This window comes from Paramormyrops kingsleyae, chromosome 10, assembly GCF_048594095.1.
Source record: "Paramormyrops kingsleyae isolate MSU_618 chromosome 10, PKINGS_0.4, whole genome shotgun sequence".
Lineage (NCBI taxonomy): Eukaryota > Metazoa > Chordata > Actinopteri > Osteoglossiformes > Mormyridae > Paramormyrops > Paramormyrops kingsleyae.
Window position 1 is genome coordinate 6364330 of NC_132806.1, and position 20805 is coordinate 6385134.

General features: G+C 44.0%; 1 protein-coding gene across 4 annotated transcripts in view; it reads left to right on the forward strand.

Moving 5' to 3' along the window:
* The window catches only part of nlgn2a (neuroligin 2a), a 99313-nt gene that overhangs the window by 35073 nt on the left and 43435 nt on the right, over window positions 1-20805 (forward strand). For 2 of the 4 annotated variants that reach the window (XM_023843397.2, XM_023843399.2), the window contains exon 3: window positions 8890-8943. The exons of the other annotated variants lie outside the window; for them this stretch is intronic. In XM_023843397.2, the coding sequence (XP_023699165.1) occupies window positions 8890-8943 (54 nt within the window). The remainder of the gene's footprint in view (window positions 1-8889; window positions 8944-20805) is intronic. 4 annotated transcript variants of the gene reach the window in all.

A 20805-nucleotide genomic window follows, 5' to 3' on the forward strand; every position in this document is an offset into this window, starting at 1 on the left:
CATTTGTACGGCCGAGTGTTTCATTCTGTGGGAGCCATTGTACTTCCGGTACCAATCTAGGGTCTAACATCATATCCCCATTTGAGGTTTGAGCTTCTTTGAAATCCTTAGTCAATGTCTAAGCAGCATGTGATCCACTGCCTATTTGATGACAAAAGTAACTAGGTGGAATGAGCCTCTCTGCCCTTTTTTAGCTTGTCTTGGCTTTTAAGTTCATGGTATGGTAATGTGAGCAAGTTGGCTGGCATTGGCTCCATTGGCTTTGTGGGCCTCCATGTTTGTGCATTCAGCTTTTTGGCTCTCCACTATGGTGAGATCAACTCTGTGGCCCTCCATGTTGGTGAGGTCAACTCTGTGGCCCTCCATGTTGGTGAGGTCAACTCTGTGGCCCTCCACGTTGGTGAGGTCAACTCTGTGGCCCTCCACGTTGGTGAGGTCAACTCTGTGGCCCTCCACGTTGGCATGGTCGGCTCTTTGGCGCTTTACATTGGTAGTTTCAACTCCATGGCCCTTCACGCTGGCGCTTTCAGCTCCATGGCCCTTCACATTGATGCTATTGGTTCCATAGCCCTCCACGTTGACACTCTCGGCTCCATGGCCCTCCATGTTGGTGCTGTCGGCTCCATGGCCGTCCACATTGGCGCTTTTGTCTTTGTGACCCTTTATGTTGGCGCTTTTGGCTTTGTGACCCTCCACGTTATCGTCCAACTGCAGCACATCAATGATAGGAAACACGCCGGCTTTTATTAGTTTTGGTGCAATTAGTGCATTTAGTCAGCCCAGATTCATTTACTTTGCTGCAATAATTAAGGTCGTAATTCAAACAAGACCATAAGGGTGAATGAAACAATTATTTCTGCTCATGTACTAACATGTTCTGCACTTTTTTCCTGGGCTTTAGTGAGAAGACAAACAAAGAAAGGTTGAAACCATATTGTCTAATTTGAGAAGACTAGGGGGGATTTTTGTGTTAGAGGCACCCCCCCCACACACACACACACTTCCTCTCTAGAAACTGGCCCCTTCCTTTTAATTTTTTCTTCCATATACCCCACTTTCCACACCCAATTTCCTTGTCATTTTTCTTTTTATCATCCCTCACTCTCGTCCCCTTTCTCTGGTGTCTCTCTCTCAGGAACACCTTCCCTCTCATTTTTTCCATTCTCTCTCCCTCTCTCACTTTCTCTCCCTCTCTCCGTGCTCAAAAGGCTGTCTCTTCAATGCGGCCTGTAGCTGAGGCAGCTTGTGGTTGTGAATGCAAATTAGGCCTCCCTTCCTCTCCCCTCGCTCCCCCGCCGGGCCAGCCGCACTGAGCAACCCCAGAGATCAGAGGGGGGGGGGGGGGGGCAGAGAGAGGTAAGCAAGTGAAGGAGCTGCAACACTGCAGGGAAAGTTGTTGGAATTTGTTTATCTTTTCCAGTAGGTGAGATTATATCAGATTATGTCTATTAGATAGAAAAGGGGTTGGGTTTACACTAACATAGATGGTAAAACAGAGTACCTGGGTTTAGATTAACATAGACTGTAATGTGGAGTACCTGGGTAGATTGTACAGAAATTGGGTGGATGGATGGACGGACGGATGAATGGATGTAATGTGCCTCACATTTACAGGGCTGGTAGTTTGGATCCATTCTGTGTGTGGAGTTTGAATATTGTATGGATTTCCAGCATCTTCCCACATTCCAAAAATATGCAGTTAGATTAATTGGTGTCTCTAAAATGCCTACAGTATGTGAACAGCCTGTGTGTGTGTGACCATGTGTGTGATTGATGGGCATCCTGTTCATGGTGCACCGCAGCTTTGTGGCCTCTGCCACCTGGAACAGTAATAAATCTAGTGTTAATATAGTGATGCCCCTAGGCTTGTCTTAGGGGGGCTTTAGCCCCCTAAAATATTCTTTATCCCCCTTCCCTGAAATAAATGTACAATATGCCTAAATTACTTGAAATACTGTGTCCTTATTCATTTTCATTAAAATCTGTCCGCTTATTAAAGGCCCCCTTTTCATAATTCTCTGGTGAAGCTCCTTGTTTAACACATACTTTTTAATGCATTATAGTTGTTGATATTTTAGCAATAGCATGCCAAGCTGAAAGCAGTTCTATCATTAAAAAACTGTTTGTGAACCAGAGCGACCCATGAAGTTTCTCCCATCCCGCTCAGCATCTGGAGCTGTCGCGGCAGAGACTGTCACTGAACTGTGGACATGACGCCGCTTAATTCAGCAAAACAATCTTTTATTTTTATTTTTTATTTTACTGAGCCAGTTAAAAAAATATCCCCATTGGAAAAGCCATTTCCAGTAAAACTCTCTAGGGATTAAAGCAGACTTATCAGCCTTATCGGACACCTGTCCAGGAGCCCCGCACTTCAAATGTGCAGCATGTCTGCTGGATCTTTCTTCTTTATTCAATATAATACCTCTGAACCATCCACATGCACTTTGGTCATGCTTTCTGTCGAAGACAACCGTGATAACAAGCTTTTTTGACTTTTATGTGGCCAGTAATGGGAGTAGTTGGCGTCTATGCACGCATTCGTGTAATGTCGCGTATCGGTACACTTCGACAATGGCACTGGGACGCCTCGCCGCAAGACGCCCTGTTTTAATTGAAGATATACTTAACAGTTGGCTTTTTTTCGCTTGACTGATTCTGCATTAAGCTACGTTTAATGTCGGTTTTGAATAGAGTGTTAGCATTGCTCACAGTTTTCATTTAAACAGTTCAATAATTACACCCATCTATCTACCTTCCAACTGCCTATCCAGTACAAGGCTGCAATAGATATACACAAATATAAATATAAATTACACACACAAACACACACACAAATTACTGCTAAAATACATTTAGGGTTTACTTTGGGACTAGGGATAATTACCATTTTCTGTTTACCTATATTAATCCAGCAATACTGCAGATTTATTCTCAGTTTTGTTTTATTGTCACCCTACAGTCAACCGTGCTCTCCATCCAGCTTTCTCACTGCGGTCTGAAAAGGAGTGAGACAAATAAACAGGACTCTCCCAGCCCACGGAATCCTTGGCTCAGCTCGGTGGCAGAACAGTGCTATTTACATGTCATTCTGAGCACAGATCCATCTTGACTGGTTAAGATGCAGTTTTGACTTTGGATTCATCTAGACTCATTAACATGTAGTTCTGGGCTTAGATTCATGGAGAATCGGGAACACGGAGAGGCTTGACTTTAGGTGTCCACAGGACGACTGCATGCTTAATATGCATGACTTTAGGTCTAGTCATGATTGGATGATTAATAAATGCGAATTGGAGGCCTAAACCAAGGTGACTTTGGTCTCTGTGCATACATGCCTGGCACGGTAAGTACTGCAGTTCACAGAAGTGCTCAGTGGTGCCCCACAACACAAAGTTCAGGGTTCAAAGGTTGTCAAAAGGCTGTGGCAGGAAGATCATTGATCATTTGCTGCCTTAGATGGTGTTTCCATCCTTTTTATTTCCAGGTGTCTCTGCTAATCCTGCTCTTATTGTGAGGAATGTGAAGGGTTACCGCCTGTTAACAACCTGGCAGGCAAGCCCCCTCGTATTCGGAGGCCGCTTAGGCGCGACTTCCGGGAAAACGCTTTGTATATCTCCAAATTCTAGCATCTTGGGCTCGCCGAGGAAGGCGCAGATTTAAGGCGTAATCTAGGTGATTAAAAGACACATTTTTTGCCTTTTAATAGGATTAAGCGATCCTTTCTGTAAGACTGAGAGAAAATATTGTCCCCCAAAATGAGGTAGATTACATGCTAAACCGCTAAGATTAGCACTGCTTCTGTCATAAAAGACCAGGGGAATCATGTTGGTGGGGTGGGGGGGGGCAGATGGATATCATTTAGATTTACATGCACACGATGCTGTATCTCTCAGCAATGCTGAGTTAATGGTACCCTGGATTGAAAAAATACCACTTTAAGGTTGTAAAAATATTGTTTTAACCTTTCCTTTCTACCTGTTTTCCTCTAATCAGATAAATCTACCTCTTTATTTCTATCTCTGTCATTAGAGGCAACCCGTAGTATCACACAGCCCCCCCACTCTTCCCCTGTCTCTCTCGCTCCCCTCGACAGTGGAGCTTGTCAGCATATCAACAGCAGAATGGAGTCCACTTTGTGATACATACAAAGTATAGAGCCAAAGGCTGCAGATGGAGAGCCCGCTCAGGCTCTACTTCATTCGTCCAATTAGATTCACAGTTCCTCCAGTTTCAGTGCTGTTGATGCAGATGATTTCTCCTAATGACTAAATTGCGCCCTGTTACAGAAATCTAAGAAAATGCCCCATGTGTGAGTATAATGGCAGTGATTCTGCTCAGACCCATCAAGTGTGAGTCTGCCCTGTGCCAGACAAGTATTCTAGAGGGAATAGCACTAATCTCTCACTTGTTCTTTTGCTTTCACTTTTTCACTCCTTCACACATTCCTTCACTCACTTCTCTCCCTTACTGTCTCCCTCATTCACTTCCTCACTTCCTTCTCTCATTCATGAATTCTGTTTTCCACACATTCACTCCCGCGCACTCTGATTCATTCAGTTCCACCCATTACTCCTTCGGTCTCTCACTCTCAGCCATTCATTCTCTCATTCATTCATTCCCTGATCCATTCAGTCTCGCATGCAGGCATCATATTGGTTCACTTAATGTTCAGTTCAGTTCAATAACTCTCTATTGGTGCCGTTATAATTAACAGCATCGCCAGAATGAGTCCAGTAGCATGGAAACACACATCAACTGGCCCCATATTGATTGCAATTAATTAAGTAATGAAGTGAAATGGAATCCTAAATAAATTAATGACTGCAATAACAGCAAAACACCACTCTCTCCTTCATTTAAATTCTGGTTCAGAGGCTTTATTGTTGCCTTGACAAGATTAATTTTATGTTTGCCAGAGCAATTTATTTTCATGAAGATTGACTTCGGGACATTCTTTGCATATTTTGACAGGATTCTGCAAACTATAAATTTATAGATATATATGTTTGTGTCTTTTCTTCACCTACTCTAACTTGTTCCCTCCCATAGTCTTGCTCTGGTGTGGAAGGCTCAGTGGGTTGCATTGGTGCCTCACACCTTCTGGGTTATTGGTTCTGATCTCACCTCTGTACTGTATGTGTAGATTTTCTCCCATCGTCCTATGACAAGCAGTTAGGCTCATTGCCATCTCTGAATCATACTTATATATGAATGTGCCCCATGAAAGACTCCATCATGGGACCCTAGTACGCTGTGCGGTCTGAGAGGCTCCTGGCCTCCCAGGACTGTGACTGGAATAAGTGGTCAGAAGATGGATGGATATATTACTTCCTCTGTTACCCAATGAAATTCGAAATGAACTTTATTGACGGGACATCTGTCAGTTCTAGTGTACTAAGCGATGATATATGGAAACAGACACAAAGGGTAAAAATAAAAGCCGGAAGCAATGAATAACAACCACAACAGAATAACACTGTTTTTTTTTTCTCTGTAGTACTTCCCCTCCCTCTCGCCTTCCATCCTTCTCTCTAATTGTTTTTTGTTTTCTGTCACACACTTTCCCTCAGGATGTGGTCGTAAAATACACACTGATTAGTTAATGCGGCCGTCTACTCCTCAGCCAGCAGGGCAGGGAGCGTGTAAATGCAGAGAGCCCCGATCAGGCTCTGTACCGACTAACTCATCAGCTAGAAAACGAACGCAGGATACTCGCTCTCACATCAGCCTTGTTAACTGCACTGCAGGCCCGTGTCATTTCCTCCCGTGCTTATTCGCCCTTGCTCTCTGAATGATTCTGTCACTCGCTGACACACAAAGATGCACCCACGTACCTGCACTTACGCACCTGCTCTCCCGCACACTGTGATGCACAGAGGCAGAATACATTAACTCTCACATACACTTGCCCACTGGCTCATTCCTGCACGCTCTGCTCGCATACACTCTGTGAGTTGATGCACTTTGGGCGCTTTTCCACTGCATCAGGTTCCATACTTTTGGTACTAAGATTCAGTACTTTCCCTTTTCCACTGATTTCTGGTCAGTTAACAGTACCAACAGTACCAGTACCAAAAGTCCCAAACCAGTTGCTACTTTGGGGCGGGACTTGCAAATGTGTTTATTGTCAAATAACCTGCCTTGAAAAAACAAAATACATCTGCCATCCTGAAATAGTGTAGTTACACTCTCAGACAACAACAAGTGAAGTAAAAAAAATAAGCAATAATAATGAATGCATAGACAAATGAAGAGACCCAAGCTTTAATTGTGATCTGGTCAGGAGAACCTGAAGAAGGTCTGGATGGCATGACAAGAAATAAAACAGTATTTGTTGTAACAAACTGGGCCTGCATGATATTGGAAATTTTCAGATATCATGATGTGATTTTCATTGCTATAAATATTAGGATATTTGTAAATGAAAAAATACATTTCTCACAAACCCAACTAGGAATGATTTAAACAGCAAGGATGAAAATGATTATGATTGGCTTGGGGAGTTCATGCAGAGTTCATGCAAAATCTTTTTTTACACATACTAGAGAATCTTGAAGAGTTAACAATCATTAAATTGCAAGCTTGCCAAGTTTTGTTTCCTATGACAGACTAAATATGTTTTAGTGAAACGTAACCCCACTCTATGATGTCTGGACAGTATGAAAAAGTCTGATCTCAGCCTACCTGACTGTCATGGTCCTTGTGATGTAAGAATTGTGTGTGCATAACATGCAGTGTTGATATTAATATCGCACTTCACCAACTTTGTGATATAGGTATTTTTTTAATCCAGTGTAAAATACCCTGCGTCACGTTGTAATTATGTCATTCAGAGCCAGTACCAGTTTTTACGCAAGTGGAATATCATACCACGATAAGTACTGTACTTTTGTTACTTTTTTGGAATTCCAAAAGTACAAAGCCTGGTGTATTGTAAAAGTACCATTTGAAGTTGAAGGCATAAGGCCATGAGCCACGTGGTGACATTCAGACATTTGTCTAATATCAAACAGTCATCATGCAAATATGGGTGGGACAGATTCTTGAAATGAGCAGTTATAATCACAAAAAGCTTATTTTCATTTGCTTTTATACATTTCCACTACGATTTTTTTACCTGCCCAGTCAGAAACACTGTCGCTGGCTTTGTCATCACTGTCCCAGAAACATCCGCAAGCTCATGACACACCGTGTCATAACACGGTTATTCTGGGCCTGAAGGACGAGATGGGCCAGATGTTAATAGCACAGAAGGGCATCTCGATGTTACTGTGGCGTGTTGCGGGGAGGGGTGGCCATGTCTGCCGTGGTGTGCGTCTCGCGGTCCCTGGAATGACGGAGCGGCTGTGTTTGGTGTTGCCATTTTGCCAGGCTGGCGTTCCCTGCTTTCACCTGGGTGCTGCTTCCTCCATGGCTTCCTGCAGCAAACTGACCTCTAGGCAGAAACTCCACATGTTCCACCTTCAGGACGCTGCTGAGACTGACCTGATGTCCTGAAAGGGGCATACAGTGGAAAGCGGCTTCTGCAGGTACCACAAGGAAGGCAAGGCCCCGGAAGGGCAACATGTGAACGTATCCCAGCAGCATCGAGCGTGCTCAAAGCTTTTGACACCATTAAAAGGACTGGATCTGGTTTACTGAGTGTACCAGCCATCATGGTTCCCACTTCTCCATGTGCTTTTTCACATGCAGATCGTCTGTCACGGGGCCTGTGGCTGGGCATCAGAAGGTCTGTTTCAGAAAGCTTTGCTACTGTTTCCAATACCATCTTCATCACAGCTGACTCATGCTACATTGTCTCCCGGAGGGGAGGGGGGCGATTGACCTCTGGAGTAGGGGGGATCTGCACTGGTGGTCTGCAGTGATGGATGTCACGTCAATTACATGATTATATGGTGAACAGGAGTGGGGGGCGACCCTGGTTCTTAAGGGGACCCTGCTAGTCCCTCAATCTCTGGGTGTCAGTGCAGCCTCCCCAATTTTCCTCATGACGTACCCTGTCTGCAGAGTGATCCAGTGGGTGAGATCTAGCTGGGGCTCCACCTTCGGTCTAGCCCCCATAGCGAATTAGTTGGAAGGGGGGGGGGGCCTGGGACCATGGTGGCTTGAGCTCCCACACCACATTGAACCTTGGGAAAAATTCAATTTTTTTGATTCCACAAGATCTGATTCCTGGCCCAAATATTTCAGTCGGTGACACGTTAATAAAATCTTGCCTTTGGTGAGACTTCTGTTACTGTGTTACTGTGTATGAAAGCTTTTGAGAGCACTGTAATTTTTTTGAGATGTTTCATGAAATGTACACCAACACACCCTGCTCCAACAATTAAATGTTCTCTTAATACTCTTTGGTATTATCGTCATTACAGGTGTTTGATTCAGGTACAATGATTTCAATTGTACATGTTTGTGTGGCAAAGCCATTTCTGGGGATGGTGTACATGGGGATGTCTTTCTTTTGGCGTGTTTTTTTTTTTGAGGGGGTGGGGGGGAGAAAGGTTTCACCTTGTTTCAGCTTCTCAGTGATTTTTCCCACTGTCCCCTGGAGACGGGGGAAAAAAACATTTAAAAGAGGCACAAAGACTACAAGTGACTAGGACTTCTTGGGGTAGAGAGAATAAGTCACCACGTTTTAGATTGTTGGTCTAATCTTGCTAAGCTGTTCTTCTTTCTGTTTTTCCTGTACTGAATCTGTGTCTGTAATGCCTTTTTTGTTTTGTTTTTGAGAGTTTTGTCCTCTTTTTAACTGACAAAGATGACCTCTTGCTGAAATGTCTTTTTTCTTCTTCTTCTTTTCTTTTTTGATTTTTTTGTTTTTTTTGCCACAGTAAATCTTTTTGAATTTTCTCTTTTCTCTTTTTCCTCCCTTTTTTTTCTTAACCCTAGGTCCGCTCACAAAAAAACATGATGAGTCTTCGATGAACAGGCCCAGGGATGAAGGTATTTTTGTTGCATGTTTTTCCTTTTTTCTTGTTTTTTAAAATTCTTTTTTTGGGGATAAAAACAGAAAAATAAAACATACAGCAACATGCTGATCAAGCTTTTATATATATGTATATATGCATAAATGTGTCTATGTGTGTGCATATGCAAAGTAATTACCTGTAATTAGACCTAGTAGCTAAAATTAGCCAGCTAGTCTTTTAAATAAGTCTTATATCCCCTTTTTCTTGAAAAATGCTTCACAGATACATTTTCTTTGGAGCAGAAACAGAATAATATGCTTTCTTATGGGTTTTTATGTTGGGGGGGGGGGGGCATTCCATTATACCTAACAATGAGATGTGATTTGACTCATGCGCACATACAAATATGCAGAAATAAATATGATCAATGTCTGCCATAATCAGTACACGAACAATGACACACAGATGAACAGGCAGCATACAAACACCCTGTAATATGATCAAAACTGTAAAAAAAAAATGGGTATCAGGGTTTGATTTCCAATGTTTTTGGAGACCATCATTACACAGAGAAGCACCCAAATCAGCAAACAAGATTTTCTTAGTAGTTAATGTTTCATGACATGAGACCAGAAGTATTACTCAAAAGACATGAACTGTAGTTTTTGAGTAGATTTAATTTGCTCATGAAGTTATCAGGGTCACGCCTGAATTTGGGAGACAGTAGCCTGTGTCAGACGCTATCCTGTTTGTCATTATGTATGAAGCTGTGGTGTCTGAGAGAGGCAACCTCCCAGTGTGGGTGGCTCAGAGTAGTGTGTTCTTCTGACAAAGATGCCCCCCCCCTACATGCATCCCGTTGACCCAGCGCTAAACCGTGGGAGATGAGCAAACTCGGTCTGTCATATGTTCAGCGGATTAGAATGGAACTCAGTATACGGCGGCCTGCCGGCATTTTGGCAATGGTGGTCTACAGACGGTAAAGTACCACTGGTTTAGAGATGGGCAAAGGCCTTTTAAACTAAAACGTTCCGCTGTCTTTGCAGATTAGAGGTAAATATGTAGAGCTTTATACAGGCACTGCAGATATTCAACTGTTTATTTCTCACCCACTGCCTGATGGGATTTCCCATGGATTGTTGCAAAAACGGCAGTAGCCCAGTTATGCAATCTCTGCAGAGACCTCCTTCACTATGTCACTTCCTGCCCAAAAGCTAACAGTTGCTGCCCCATGGCTAGAATGATTGGTCCTCCGTGCTGTCATTCATTTAAAGTGACAGGGGTCCAGGTGCCTGGAGGGCTGTATTTCTGCTAGTGTTTTTTTTATTGTTTTTTTGACTAAACTCTTCTTTTAGGTGGTTAGCACAACTACTACTTGTAAATGATGCACTCGTTTCTTCACTGCATTAAAATCTAATTTTATGAATGATATAAAATGATATAAAAAAACGTCTGAAGCTGTTATTTGAAGCCTATGTTGTTTGAGTGTTTTCTTTTGCTTTGGGGAAATGTAATGATATAAATAGTACTGATAATTAACTATCAATTGGACCAATTCAGCCTAAGGAATGGGCCCAAATGAGAAGCATCAATCTCGCGGCCCTTCAGGAACGGAATCTCAAACCCCTTATTATGATCATTTGAAAAATCGCGGGAATAGCTTATAGCCATTGCAATCCTTTCTGGAACCTATTCGGACCTTTCTGGAAGCGGAAAAATGGAAATACGCTCGCACGGCTAAGTGCCATCTGTGCCAGGATGCTGCTCGATCGCTGCAGTGCATGTGCCATGTTGCCGTAATTGCTTCGGCGTGAGCGAAAGGGTTTTAAGTGCTTATTCATCACCCTGGCAACGCCACCTGTTTTGAATCTCACGTTTTTTTCCAAGTCGTACGACACACCTCAAGGAATGGTTGAAAAAATGAGTGTAGCTGATTTCACTGAAGAGTAACTAGTACCATGCAGTAGTGCCTGGCCAGCCGTGGAAATCCCTGGTCACTCTCATTATAGCGTGAGTAACAACCTTCCACCCACCCCCACAGCACTTCTTGAACTTGCCCAGCCTGATGTTCACCTGCTTCTTGACTGTAGGATGTCTAGTGATAACTGGGAGTGCAGCCCACTGACCCTCCCATATCTCGGCATCAGAAACACGATTGGAAACACTGGATTATGGCAAATCTGTAAGGTGAAACAGACGCTTCTCTACTTACGAATGAGAGACGTTCCGAATGGCCGTTCGTAACTTGAAATGTTTGTAAGTCGTTATTCAACATCATTTAAGGGTATACACAAGTACAAAGAACTAGGATGCTGGGAGTTCGCACGCTATGCTGCTGCGCGGCGGGAGTAGCGACCAGAAGTCGTACTAGGCGCGCAGAAAAAAAAAATTGATGTTGCAGACAGGAAACGGGAGCCCAATGAACACAATTTGGACTTACAGTCCTCTTCGTTTGTATATCTGAATGTTCGTAAGTTGAAAGTTTGTAAGTAGAGGAGCGTCTGTATTTTGTAAAGAAATATACAGAAAACAGGCAGCCAGTTATTGTAGGATGACCGTTGGAGGACGGTCGATAATATGAACACTCGAGCAAACTATGCCAATTGTTTCTCCAATGCACCTATCAATTTCACTGTATATTTAACCAATCAAATTTTCCGGTTTATTGCACAGTACATATTTTGAGGCCATTTCAACTATGAGCGGGAAGCGATGCGTTTGTTTCCTCATCGTAATGCAGTCAGCGGCGGGATTGTTAACATCTGATAAATCAGTAAAGACCAGATCTGCCCTCCTCTTCCAGGAGGCTATGGCACTAAACGTTTGGAATGGTAGCATATTTCACAATGTAAAGGACTGAAAGGCCGCTTTCCTAGATTCCCCCAGTATGGGGCACCGGGCAACATGGCATGTTCGGGGACTTTTGGCACCTTTGAGCTCATAGATCGATTGCAGATCTGGATGAAAACATAATACACACACATGTATGTATATGTATATTATGTTAGCATTAGCATATTTTCTCAGTACATTTTGAATAAACTTTCCTATGCCTTTTTGGCTTAATTTCTTGGGAAGTGTGGGTGCTTATATTATGCTTATTTCTAAACTGCTACTCCTGTGTTTGCTGGTGAAAAGAGGAGAAAAAAACTTTTTGGTCATTTTTCTGATACCGTTTTTGAACCTGTTACAGAGACGTGGGTGAGAGTTCTTTCTCAGTTTTAATTTTCCCACAATCTTCAGCATTAATTGCCTCCACCCCTTCCCACAATGCCCTGACTTGGCAAGGGCACTGCGTGTGAGTGAGTAGGCCTACTCATATTAGGTGGGATGGCTGTTGGTAAATGTAGTCCTACTCCGAAACTATGCCCTGGTTCTCTACAACTAATTCCATCCTACCTGGCACCAGAAACGCAATTTCAGTTGAGCATAACCATAGAATAGAATGACAGAATAGAAAAATAAATACTGGAGCATTCAGCTTGTTTAAGCAGGTACAAAAATATCTAGACTCATAAAAAGCCCTTCAAGGACACTGGTTTGAAAGGCAAGGTCAGCAGTCAGAGCGAGCACAGACAGAATGGATGGATACTCCTGTGAAATTCTGCAGTAATAGGAGCTCTGCAATGTCCGTTATGCAGGGTTTGTGTAAGCTTGGTGTGCTCCCAGTCAACCAGGTCAAATCTCAGGCAAGCTGACTAGGTCCAGTTTGGCCCCTATAAGTACTACTCAGTCCAGCCCCTCCTGAGTCAGTCTGAAAAAATACTGATGAATTTATCCCAGTCTCATTAACATTCAATCTGACTTAATCCATTTCAGTCCAAGTCATTGCTTGGTAATCCAGCTGAATTCCAGTCAGTTCAGATTAGCATTTCAGAGACAGAATTCATTAATATACCCCCTGCCTTTTAAATTATTTTTATTGTGTTTGTAAATGAATTTTATATTTAGAAAGGCAGTTAAAACACAATAAAAACTTTTTAATTGCAGACAAAGAGCAAACACATTTTAAATATAATTAACAATTCAGTTTTTTTTCTAACTGTGTTCAACTTTGCAATTGTTAATAGTTGGCCTGCCTGGTCCATAAACAGACTCCCTCCCTGTCTGTAGCATAACAGATTTACAAATTGCATACCTACCAATTATACAGCATTACAGTGGGTCATAATCAGCAGGTCAGAGCAAATGTTATTTTATCCCAAGTTATTACTGCCCGCACTGTATACTGTAGTGGTTTCCATGTTTGTGTTCTGATTGTGTTTACTAGAAATTTACTTACAGTAAGCATCCACCATGGGCTCATCTGTATTAGCAACGTTAAAAACAGTTATGGGCTGACATGTGCCACTTATCTGAGGTGTCTCAGCATTGGAAGATTGCTCCTCCTCTTCTGTTGCCCCTCTCCTTCTGCCCTTGGGGAGTAGGAACAGTGTGCACCGAAACCCCGGAGGCAAACTCATCATCTTCCCTGCTCTGAGAAGCCTCTCGGCTCAGCCGAGCGCACGGGCCGATCGCGGAGGTAGCGCACGTCCGGATCGAGCGCCGCTCCTCACTGCAAGCCCCCAGGGGACATGAGACCATGCTGACGTCGGAGGATTTAGCTTTCATCTGCTCCCCCAACGGGGATCCCCCTCCCCTGGCGTTCTCTCTGTAACAGTTCCTCTCAGCTCCACTGTCCTCTGAGGGGCTTCTCCAGCAGAGCAGTGAAACTTGGAGGATGGCGATAAGAGTCAAAAGCAGAGCTGCACTAGTGACTAAAAAGTTGAGAACAGAGATGCAGAGCCAACTACTGAGTGGAAAGCAGAAATATTCTGTGAATTGAATAGTCAACAAACCTAAAAGTCAAAAACAGAGGAAACACAGAGACCTAAATGTAAAAAGTGAAAAATAGTCTTCAAAAAAAGAGTCAGAAACATATACTCTTTGAACTGAAAAGCCAAAAACAGATATTTTTCAAACCCAAGACAAAAAAATGAGATAAAATACTAGGTAAAAGAATTGAAAACAAGGTACTTTACAAACTGGAAGGGGAAAAAAGACAAACAAGATGAACAAAGCTATGGTACAAAATGAAATATTGTTGAAATATATTGAAATATTGTATATGAACTGAAACAGAAATGTCCACACAGCAGACTCTGTTGGCAAACTTTCCTGAACTTTCTGACCCAGTCTTGTCACTGGAAGCCAATCTGGGTCATGGAATGGTCTGTGGGATTTGTACAGCAATGTCATCGAGGACGAGGCGATGAGCACCAGACCTTCCCTCTGAGTAGGACACAACTGCAGCAGATAGACAGACAGACAGACAGACAGACAGATGTGCATTTGTGTCTGTAAGTACTGAACCCTGTTATAGAAGTTTCTAGAAGAGTTTCTAAGTTCCTGTCACAAACTGAAGCGAAGACTTAAAGTGGACAGGGTAGTACGGTTTCTCACAAGGCGTTATATCTCCAGGGCTGCCGGCTTACATTCTGGCCCTGCTCTGTGTGTGAGGATATTGTGTTCCCCTCTGTGTTTGTGAGCGTTTTCACCCCCAGTCCAAAAACAGACCATCCAGGGAAACTAGCAGCTATAAATTTCCCTGAATGTTAGGGTACAGGAGATGTATGTACTATGTACTACGGACTGTACATCTAGATAGATGAGTCCAGGGGCCCGCTGGCCTGAGAAGAAATTCTTTGGAAAATAGACTTTAAATGCTCCTTTCCAGAGACTACAGAAAATAGCTGACACATCATACTTTGCAATTGAAGTGAAATACATTTTAACGCTCTACTGATGAACAGTGTAACTGTGAGAGCTAACTAAATTTCTCAGGTCCCAGAAATAATTTTCTCCGTTATTCAGAGGACAGAACAGCTAAATAATAACCAGCTAGTTACATTTGTAAGAAAGCGAGTGAACCCTTTGTATTTCTGCATGGATGGCACCTAATATTTGATTTGATCTTCATCAAAGTCATTTTAAAGACTGGATTATTTAACAAACAATGCACATAATATTTCATGGCACCATATTGAACAAATAATCAAAGTCATTTGTATGTGAACTTATAATGACCATAGTGTAGTCAAGTGTTCCAGGTGCGGGATTGACCTGAGTTTGATTTAAATAAATAAATAAATAAATGTACACAAAATGTTCATTGCCTACTATTCATAACAGAATCTCCAAAGAAGGGTTCTTGAGTTCTGGAATGAGTTACAAAAAGATTTCTATAGACTTGGGCCACCATCGATCTACAGTCAAGCAGATAGGTAGTGAGTAAGAAAAAAATGCTAAAGACCACCTGGATACCCCACAACAGTATCAGAACAGTGTTCCATGGACAAATGAGACAAAAATGGAACTTTCTCATGAACTGGCACAGGGCTATGAGGAAAGCAGAGTAGAGTACCAGACCCTCATCCTAGCTTTGGAGGAGAGTGGAAGGACTTGGTGTGGGCCTGGTTTGCTATCTCAGTGCCTGGGCAACTTGCAGTTATTCAGAGTGCAGGTGAAGGAATTCTACAGGCAAAGGTACCTCTCTGATCTAAAAGAATCAACAACAAAGTGTTTCCAACAAAAGAAATTTTGAACTTTCTGAGAACAAGACCTGTCTGAGTCCTGAACTCAATACCAGGCTACAGCTCAGCAGGTTAGGGGTCTCTGCCCATGTTCAGAGTAATGAAATCACTATTGGGCCCTTGAGCAAGGCCCTTAAACCTAACTGCTCCAGTGGTGCTGCATGTTGGCTGACCCTGCTCTCTGATCCTCACTTCTGCGTCACTTTGGACAAAAGTGTCTGCTAAATGAATAAATGTAAATCCCTTTGAAATTCGTTGGGGTGATCTGAAGCAGGCCATTCAAGCAAGACATCCCAAAAATATTCATGAACGGAAACCATTTTCCATATAGAAATTGGCTAAAATTCCTCCTAACCACTGTGCAGGTCTTATCAGTGGCTACAGGAAGACGTTATTGCCAATAAGGAAGATTCCACTAATTACTCAATAAAACCATGGCCATTTGTTCAATAAAGATATGATAAACTGTTGTGTGTTATTTGTTAGAGAGTGCTTATTTATAAGTATGACTTAGATGATGATCAGATAACATTGTAGGAACCATTCATGCAAAAATAAAGAATCGTCTTCTCACAGTTGTGTCTACAACACAATGCACACAACCACTGATTAATTTTAGAACACGTAACATTTTTGTTCACTTATTTATCCACCTTTTCATGAGAGTTAATCATTATGTCAGTATAATTTGCTGTTGGTTTTTGCTTACAGTCAGGATTGCTGATACGACTCTTCTTTCACACAATACTGGCTCTAGGGGGGTAATGCCTGTCGAGTCTGGGACGGGGGTTTTATAAGATACTCGTTAGCAGTTTATTTGCCGGCATTGTCACTCATTGGAAGCCCACCACTTCCTTTTCTGTAAGGGAAAGGAAGCATCTTCAAAATAAAAGTCCCAAGTTTAAAACAGTGTCCTTGTCAAGAGGACAGACCACTTACTGTGCATGTGAGGAGCACAGGATATCATAGCCAGGTTCATCATCAAGCCTAATTAATTAGGGTCAGGCTGGGAGGGGGGTGGTAAAGAAATGTGTTGTGCTGAGGGTGGGTGGGTCCCTCAGCAACACAAATAGCATTGGTACCAGGAGAGGGTGCGATTAAAAAGAGGAGAAGCAGCCTGTAAGTGTGTCTGCATGTGCAGGTGTTTATTTCTATAGATGGGAAAAAAACTTTATGAAAGTAGAGATTTTGGAGGGAACCAGTAAACAAACAACAAAAACAAAAAGTGCCACAGAATTTTGTATATTGGCTTTTGTCTGTTTTCTTCAGTTTTGTTCAAATTGAGGAGGAATCTTTGGTTTGAAACAAGAGTGTACTCTTCTGTGTGTGGGTGAGCATTTACTCGTGGGCGCATGAGTATGTGTGCCTGAGATTGTGTTTTTGTGGGGGTGTGTGTACTGAGCATGTGAGTGTATTTGTATTTATATCGAGTATTGACGGGTAACTTGTGTGTATTGAATGTGTGAAGGTACACGTGTGTGTATTCAGTTTGTGAGTGAACACTCATGTGAGTTTGTGTATTGAGTGTGCATGGAGTGTGCACTTGTCTCTTGTCCCATCACTCTGTTTAATTGCCCCTATTTAAATGTATGGAGTCATCTGCTCTAACAGTGCTATTTTTGCTCAGTGAGAAGCCAAAACGGAGGCATTTCAGAAAGACAGGAATGTGGGGGGGGGGGGGTTCTATGAGTGTAACGATGGCAAGGAGATGAAAGAGAGGAAGAAGGAGAAGGCTGAAGTGCTGAGAGAAGCGGGAGGAATCAGTTGAGGGAGAGGACAGGAAGAGGGGGGGAAGCAATTATAATGAGGCCAAGTGGAAGATGAAATAATTGTGACCTATGGAATCTTAAAGGAGCACCAGCCACTGGAGAGAAGAAGAAGGGGTGATAGCGTGGAGGAGAGGAGAAGAAAGAGGGGGAAGGAGAGAGTGGAGGAGAGAAGGAGAAAGGAAGGGAGGGAGGGAGAAGGTGTAGGAGAAGAGGATAAGGGCAGAGAGCGTGGAGGACAGAAGTTGAAAAGGAGGAGAGGGTGTAAGAGAGAAGGAGAAAGGGAGGGAGAGGTTGTAGGAGAGAAGAAAGGGAGAGAGGATGGAGGAGAGAGGGATGGAGGGGGAGGGTGTAGGAGAGAAGAAGAAAAAGGGGGGAGGGTGGGAGAGAAGAAGGAAAAGAAGGAGAGGGTGGAGGACAGATAAAGAGAGGGAGGGAGTGGGTAGAGGAGAGTAGACGAAGGAGAGGGATGGAGAGAGGGAGAGGGTAAAGGAGAGAAGAAGGAGAGGGAAGGACAGGGGAGAAGGTGAAGGGGAGTAGAAGGAGAGGGGGGAGAGGTTGGAGGAGAGAAGGAGAAAGAAAGGGAGGCAGAGGGAGAGTGGGTAGAGGAGAAAAAGAAAAATAGGGAGGAAAAGGGGAGAGGACAAAGAGGGAGGGAGAGGGTGTAGGAGAGAAGAAGAAAAAAGGAGAGAGGGTTGAGCAGGGAAGAAAAGAGGGAGGGAGATTACAAAAGAATAAAGATGGGTGGAGATGGTGGAAGAGAAGAAGAAAGAGGAGGGAGATTATCGAAAAGATGGAGAGAGGAAAGGGGAAGTATGGAAAGTCAAATAAGGAGAGAGGAAGGGGAGAGGGTTGGAGGAAAAATAAAGAGTGGAGCAGAGAGTAGAGGAGAAAGGAAGACGGAGGGAGAGGGAAGAAGAAAGAGGGTGGAAGAGAAGAGGAGGAGAGGAAGAGGGCAGAGAAGAGAAATATAGAGAAGGAGAAGAAGGGGTGGAAGAGCGTAGAGGGACAAGGGGAAGGAGAAGGGGAGTGAAGAGAGAGTGAGAGAAACCAAAGCAAACAGAGAGATCAGAGAGAGGGAGGAATGGATGGGGAGAAAAAAACAAGAGGAGGGAGAGGGGAAAGTCAATTTGGAGAGGGGTAAAGAAAAAACAAAAGTGCTCTTGTTTTCGGTGATGTTATGAAGCAGTCAAGATAGTGAGGCCTTTGTTAGATGGAACGGAGCTGTGTGCTGCCCCCCACCCCCCAACCCCCCCACCACGTTCCTCCTCTCACAGAATATCCTGGGGGAAAAAAGCTCCCGTATTGTCAGTGGAAGATTACGAACCGCACAAACGCGCTGGATGGCAGCCACTGAGATGTGGCCTCAAAAAGAGAGACCAGTGTTCCTCGGCCCGATGGGGTCTTGCACCTCACACCCACCCCCCACGCCCCTGCCCCATGGCCTACAACTCTGCAACCCATCTACCCTCATGCAGGGCCTGTGTGATGCTGGGATTGGGCCCTAGATCCATAACAAGGGAGGTATTTAAAAATGCTCCATTCCAAAGCCAAGGTCTGAGCTTTGATATCATGTAAGCTTATGCAATAGAGCCCCTCTGTCCTGCCACACAAACACACACACATACACACCTAAGGTCCTCCGCTTCACAGAAACACACCGCTTACATATATACACACAATGACATACATTGTTCTCCACAAACACATAATCCTCATTTACGCATCATTTACCCACACATTGTCCCCCCCCCCAGTAACCCTGAATTTTTCACTCACACTCACCAAAGCTCAGTTGACTTCATTTTCAGGCTCCTTATTCCATGAAGCACTTTTTTGGCCGTTCATCCTTTCTCTCGTCTGTCACCCCCCAAAAAACACTTTTCATTTCGGTGTTAAGGCAGGCAGGCACTTGACTCCTCCCTTTCATCCCACATTCACCAGACCCTCATTAAAGTCATTATTTCATGTCTCTGGGAGTGTGAGCTTGCTCCAGCGGGTTTAAGGGCCACGATGAACCTGAGCAAGAAACAGCGAAGTGAAGCTAAACACTGGGAGTGCCGCAGTGCCCTCGGAGCTGGACCCAAGGCTGCACTGTGACACAGAGCTCCATGTGTGACGGTGCTGCTTGGCCGGCGTGAGTCTGACCTACAGATCCCCCCCCCTTTGGGATCCCCCACTGCAATGAGGGGCTGCCCCTTGACTAGTGCAAGAAAAGACCTCCAGTTTCCAAGCTTGTCCTTCTTTTGGTTCATGAAGGTCTCGTTTCTATGGTATAAATCCGATACACCCATGCTGGGGGGGGGAGGGGGTATTAACATTGCTCCTGTGACAAATCGATTCGCAATTAATTAGCAAGGGCAAGTCAAGCAGGTTGCTGGGGGAATTCGGGGAGGTGCCTCCTGCCGTGGGGGCAAAACAACAGAGTCCAAAACACAAAAGTTGCCCACTAATTAGCCATTGTCTGTGTTCTGCTTGAAGGGATCACCAGCATGGGCGGCCCCAGTGCATGCCTCTGCGATCCCTTAGTCAGAGGGGCGCTTATCTATCAGAGCCCCTGTGCAGCTGTAACCGAGCCCGGTGGCCAGGAGGGGGGGGGTCACTGGGGGATGCTGTGAATCATTATTTACACTCACAGCAGAGACACACGCGCATAGGCATGCGACAGGTTTCCCTGGTCGTCCACTTAACTCACCGAAGCGGACACATCGGCAGTCTGGCATTGGAGTGTTCAGGGATGTGTTGCCATGCCGATCCACGTGACAGCCGTCAGGTGATTGGGGTGGGAGTCACCACAGCAGCGTCATCGGGGTTGTCCTATTTGGTGACAGCGGGGGGGGGGGGGGGCACTTCATGTTTCATGGGAGAAGTGGTGGATAGCTATTGACACCCATTTAAACATGGGGCTATCGATGGGCTTGGGTAACGTTTGAAGACAGAGGTGTTGATCATGTACGCTGGGGTGGGGTGGCGGGGGGGTTGGAGATGGGTGAGTGAACTGTGTCTCCATGGCAACGGTCGGCGAGGCTGAGTCAATTTGATGGAATGGCTGGTGTGGCTTTGTCGGAGAGAAGGAAGGAGAGAGAGAAAGAGCAAAAATGAAAATGAAGCAGTTGCCATGGCGATTCAGCATTGCAGCTGCTTGTGCATCTGCGTGTGCCTGTGTGCGCAGACATGTGTGTATGTGTGCGTGGCTGGAAATGCATCTGCACATCTGGGGCATGTGGTCTGTGTTTGTGCACATGTGTGTGTGTCTGTGGTCCGGGTATACCATACCTTGTGGGGACCAAATGTCCCCACAATGTGATGAATGCCTGTTTTTTTACCTTATGGGGACCAGGTTCCTCTATTTTATAAAAATCCATGACTGCAATAAAAAAACTAAAAATGCAAAAAGTCTTGTATTTTGTTTGGTTACTTATGGTTATGGTTAGGGCTTGGTAGGGGTTAAGGTTGTCATAGTTAGCATTAGCATTTTCCCCATAGAAATGAATGAATGGTCCCCAAAAAGATATAATTACACGACTGAATGTGTGTGTGTGTGTGTGTGTGTGTGTG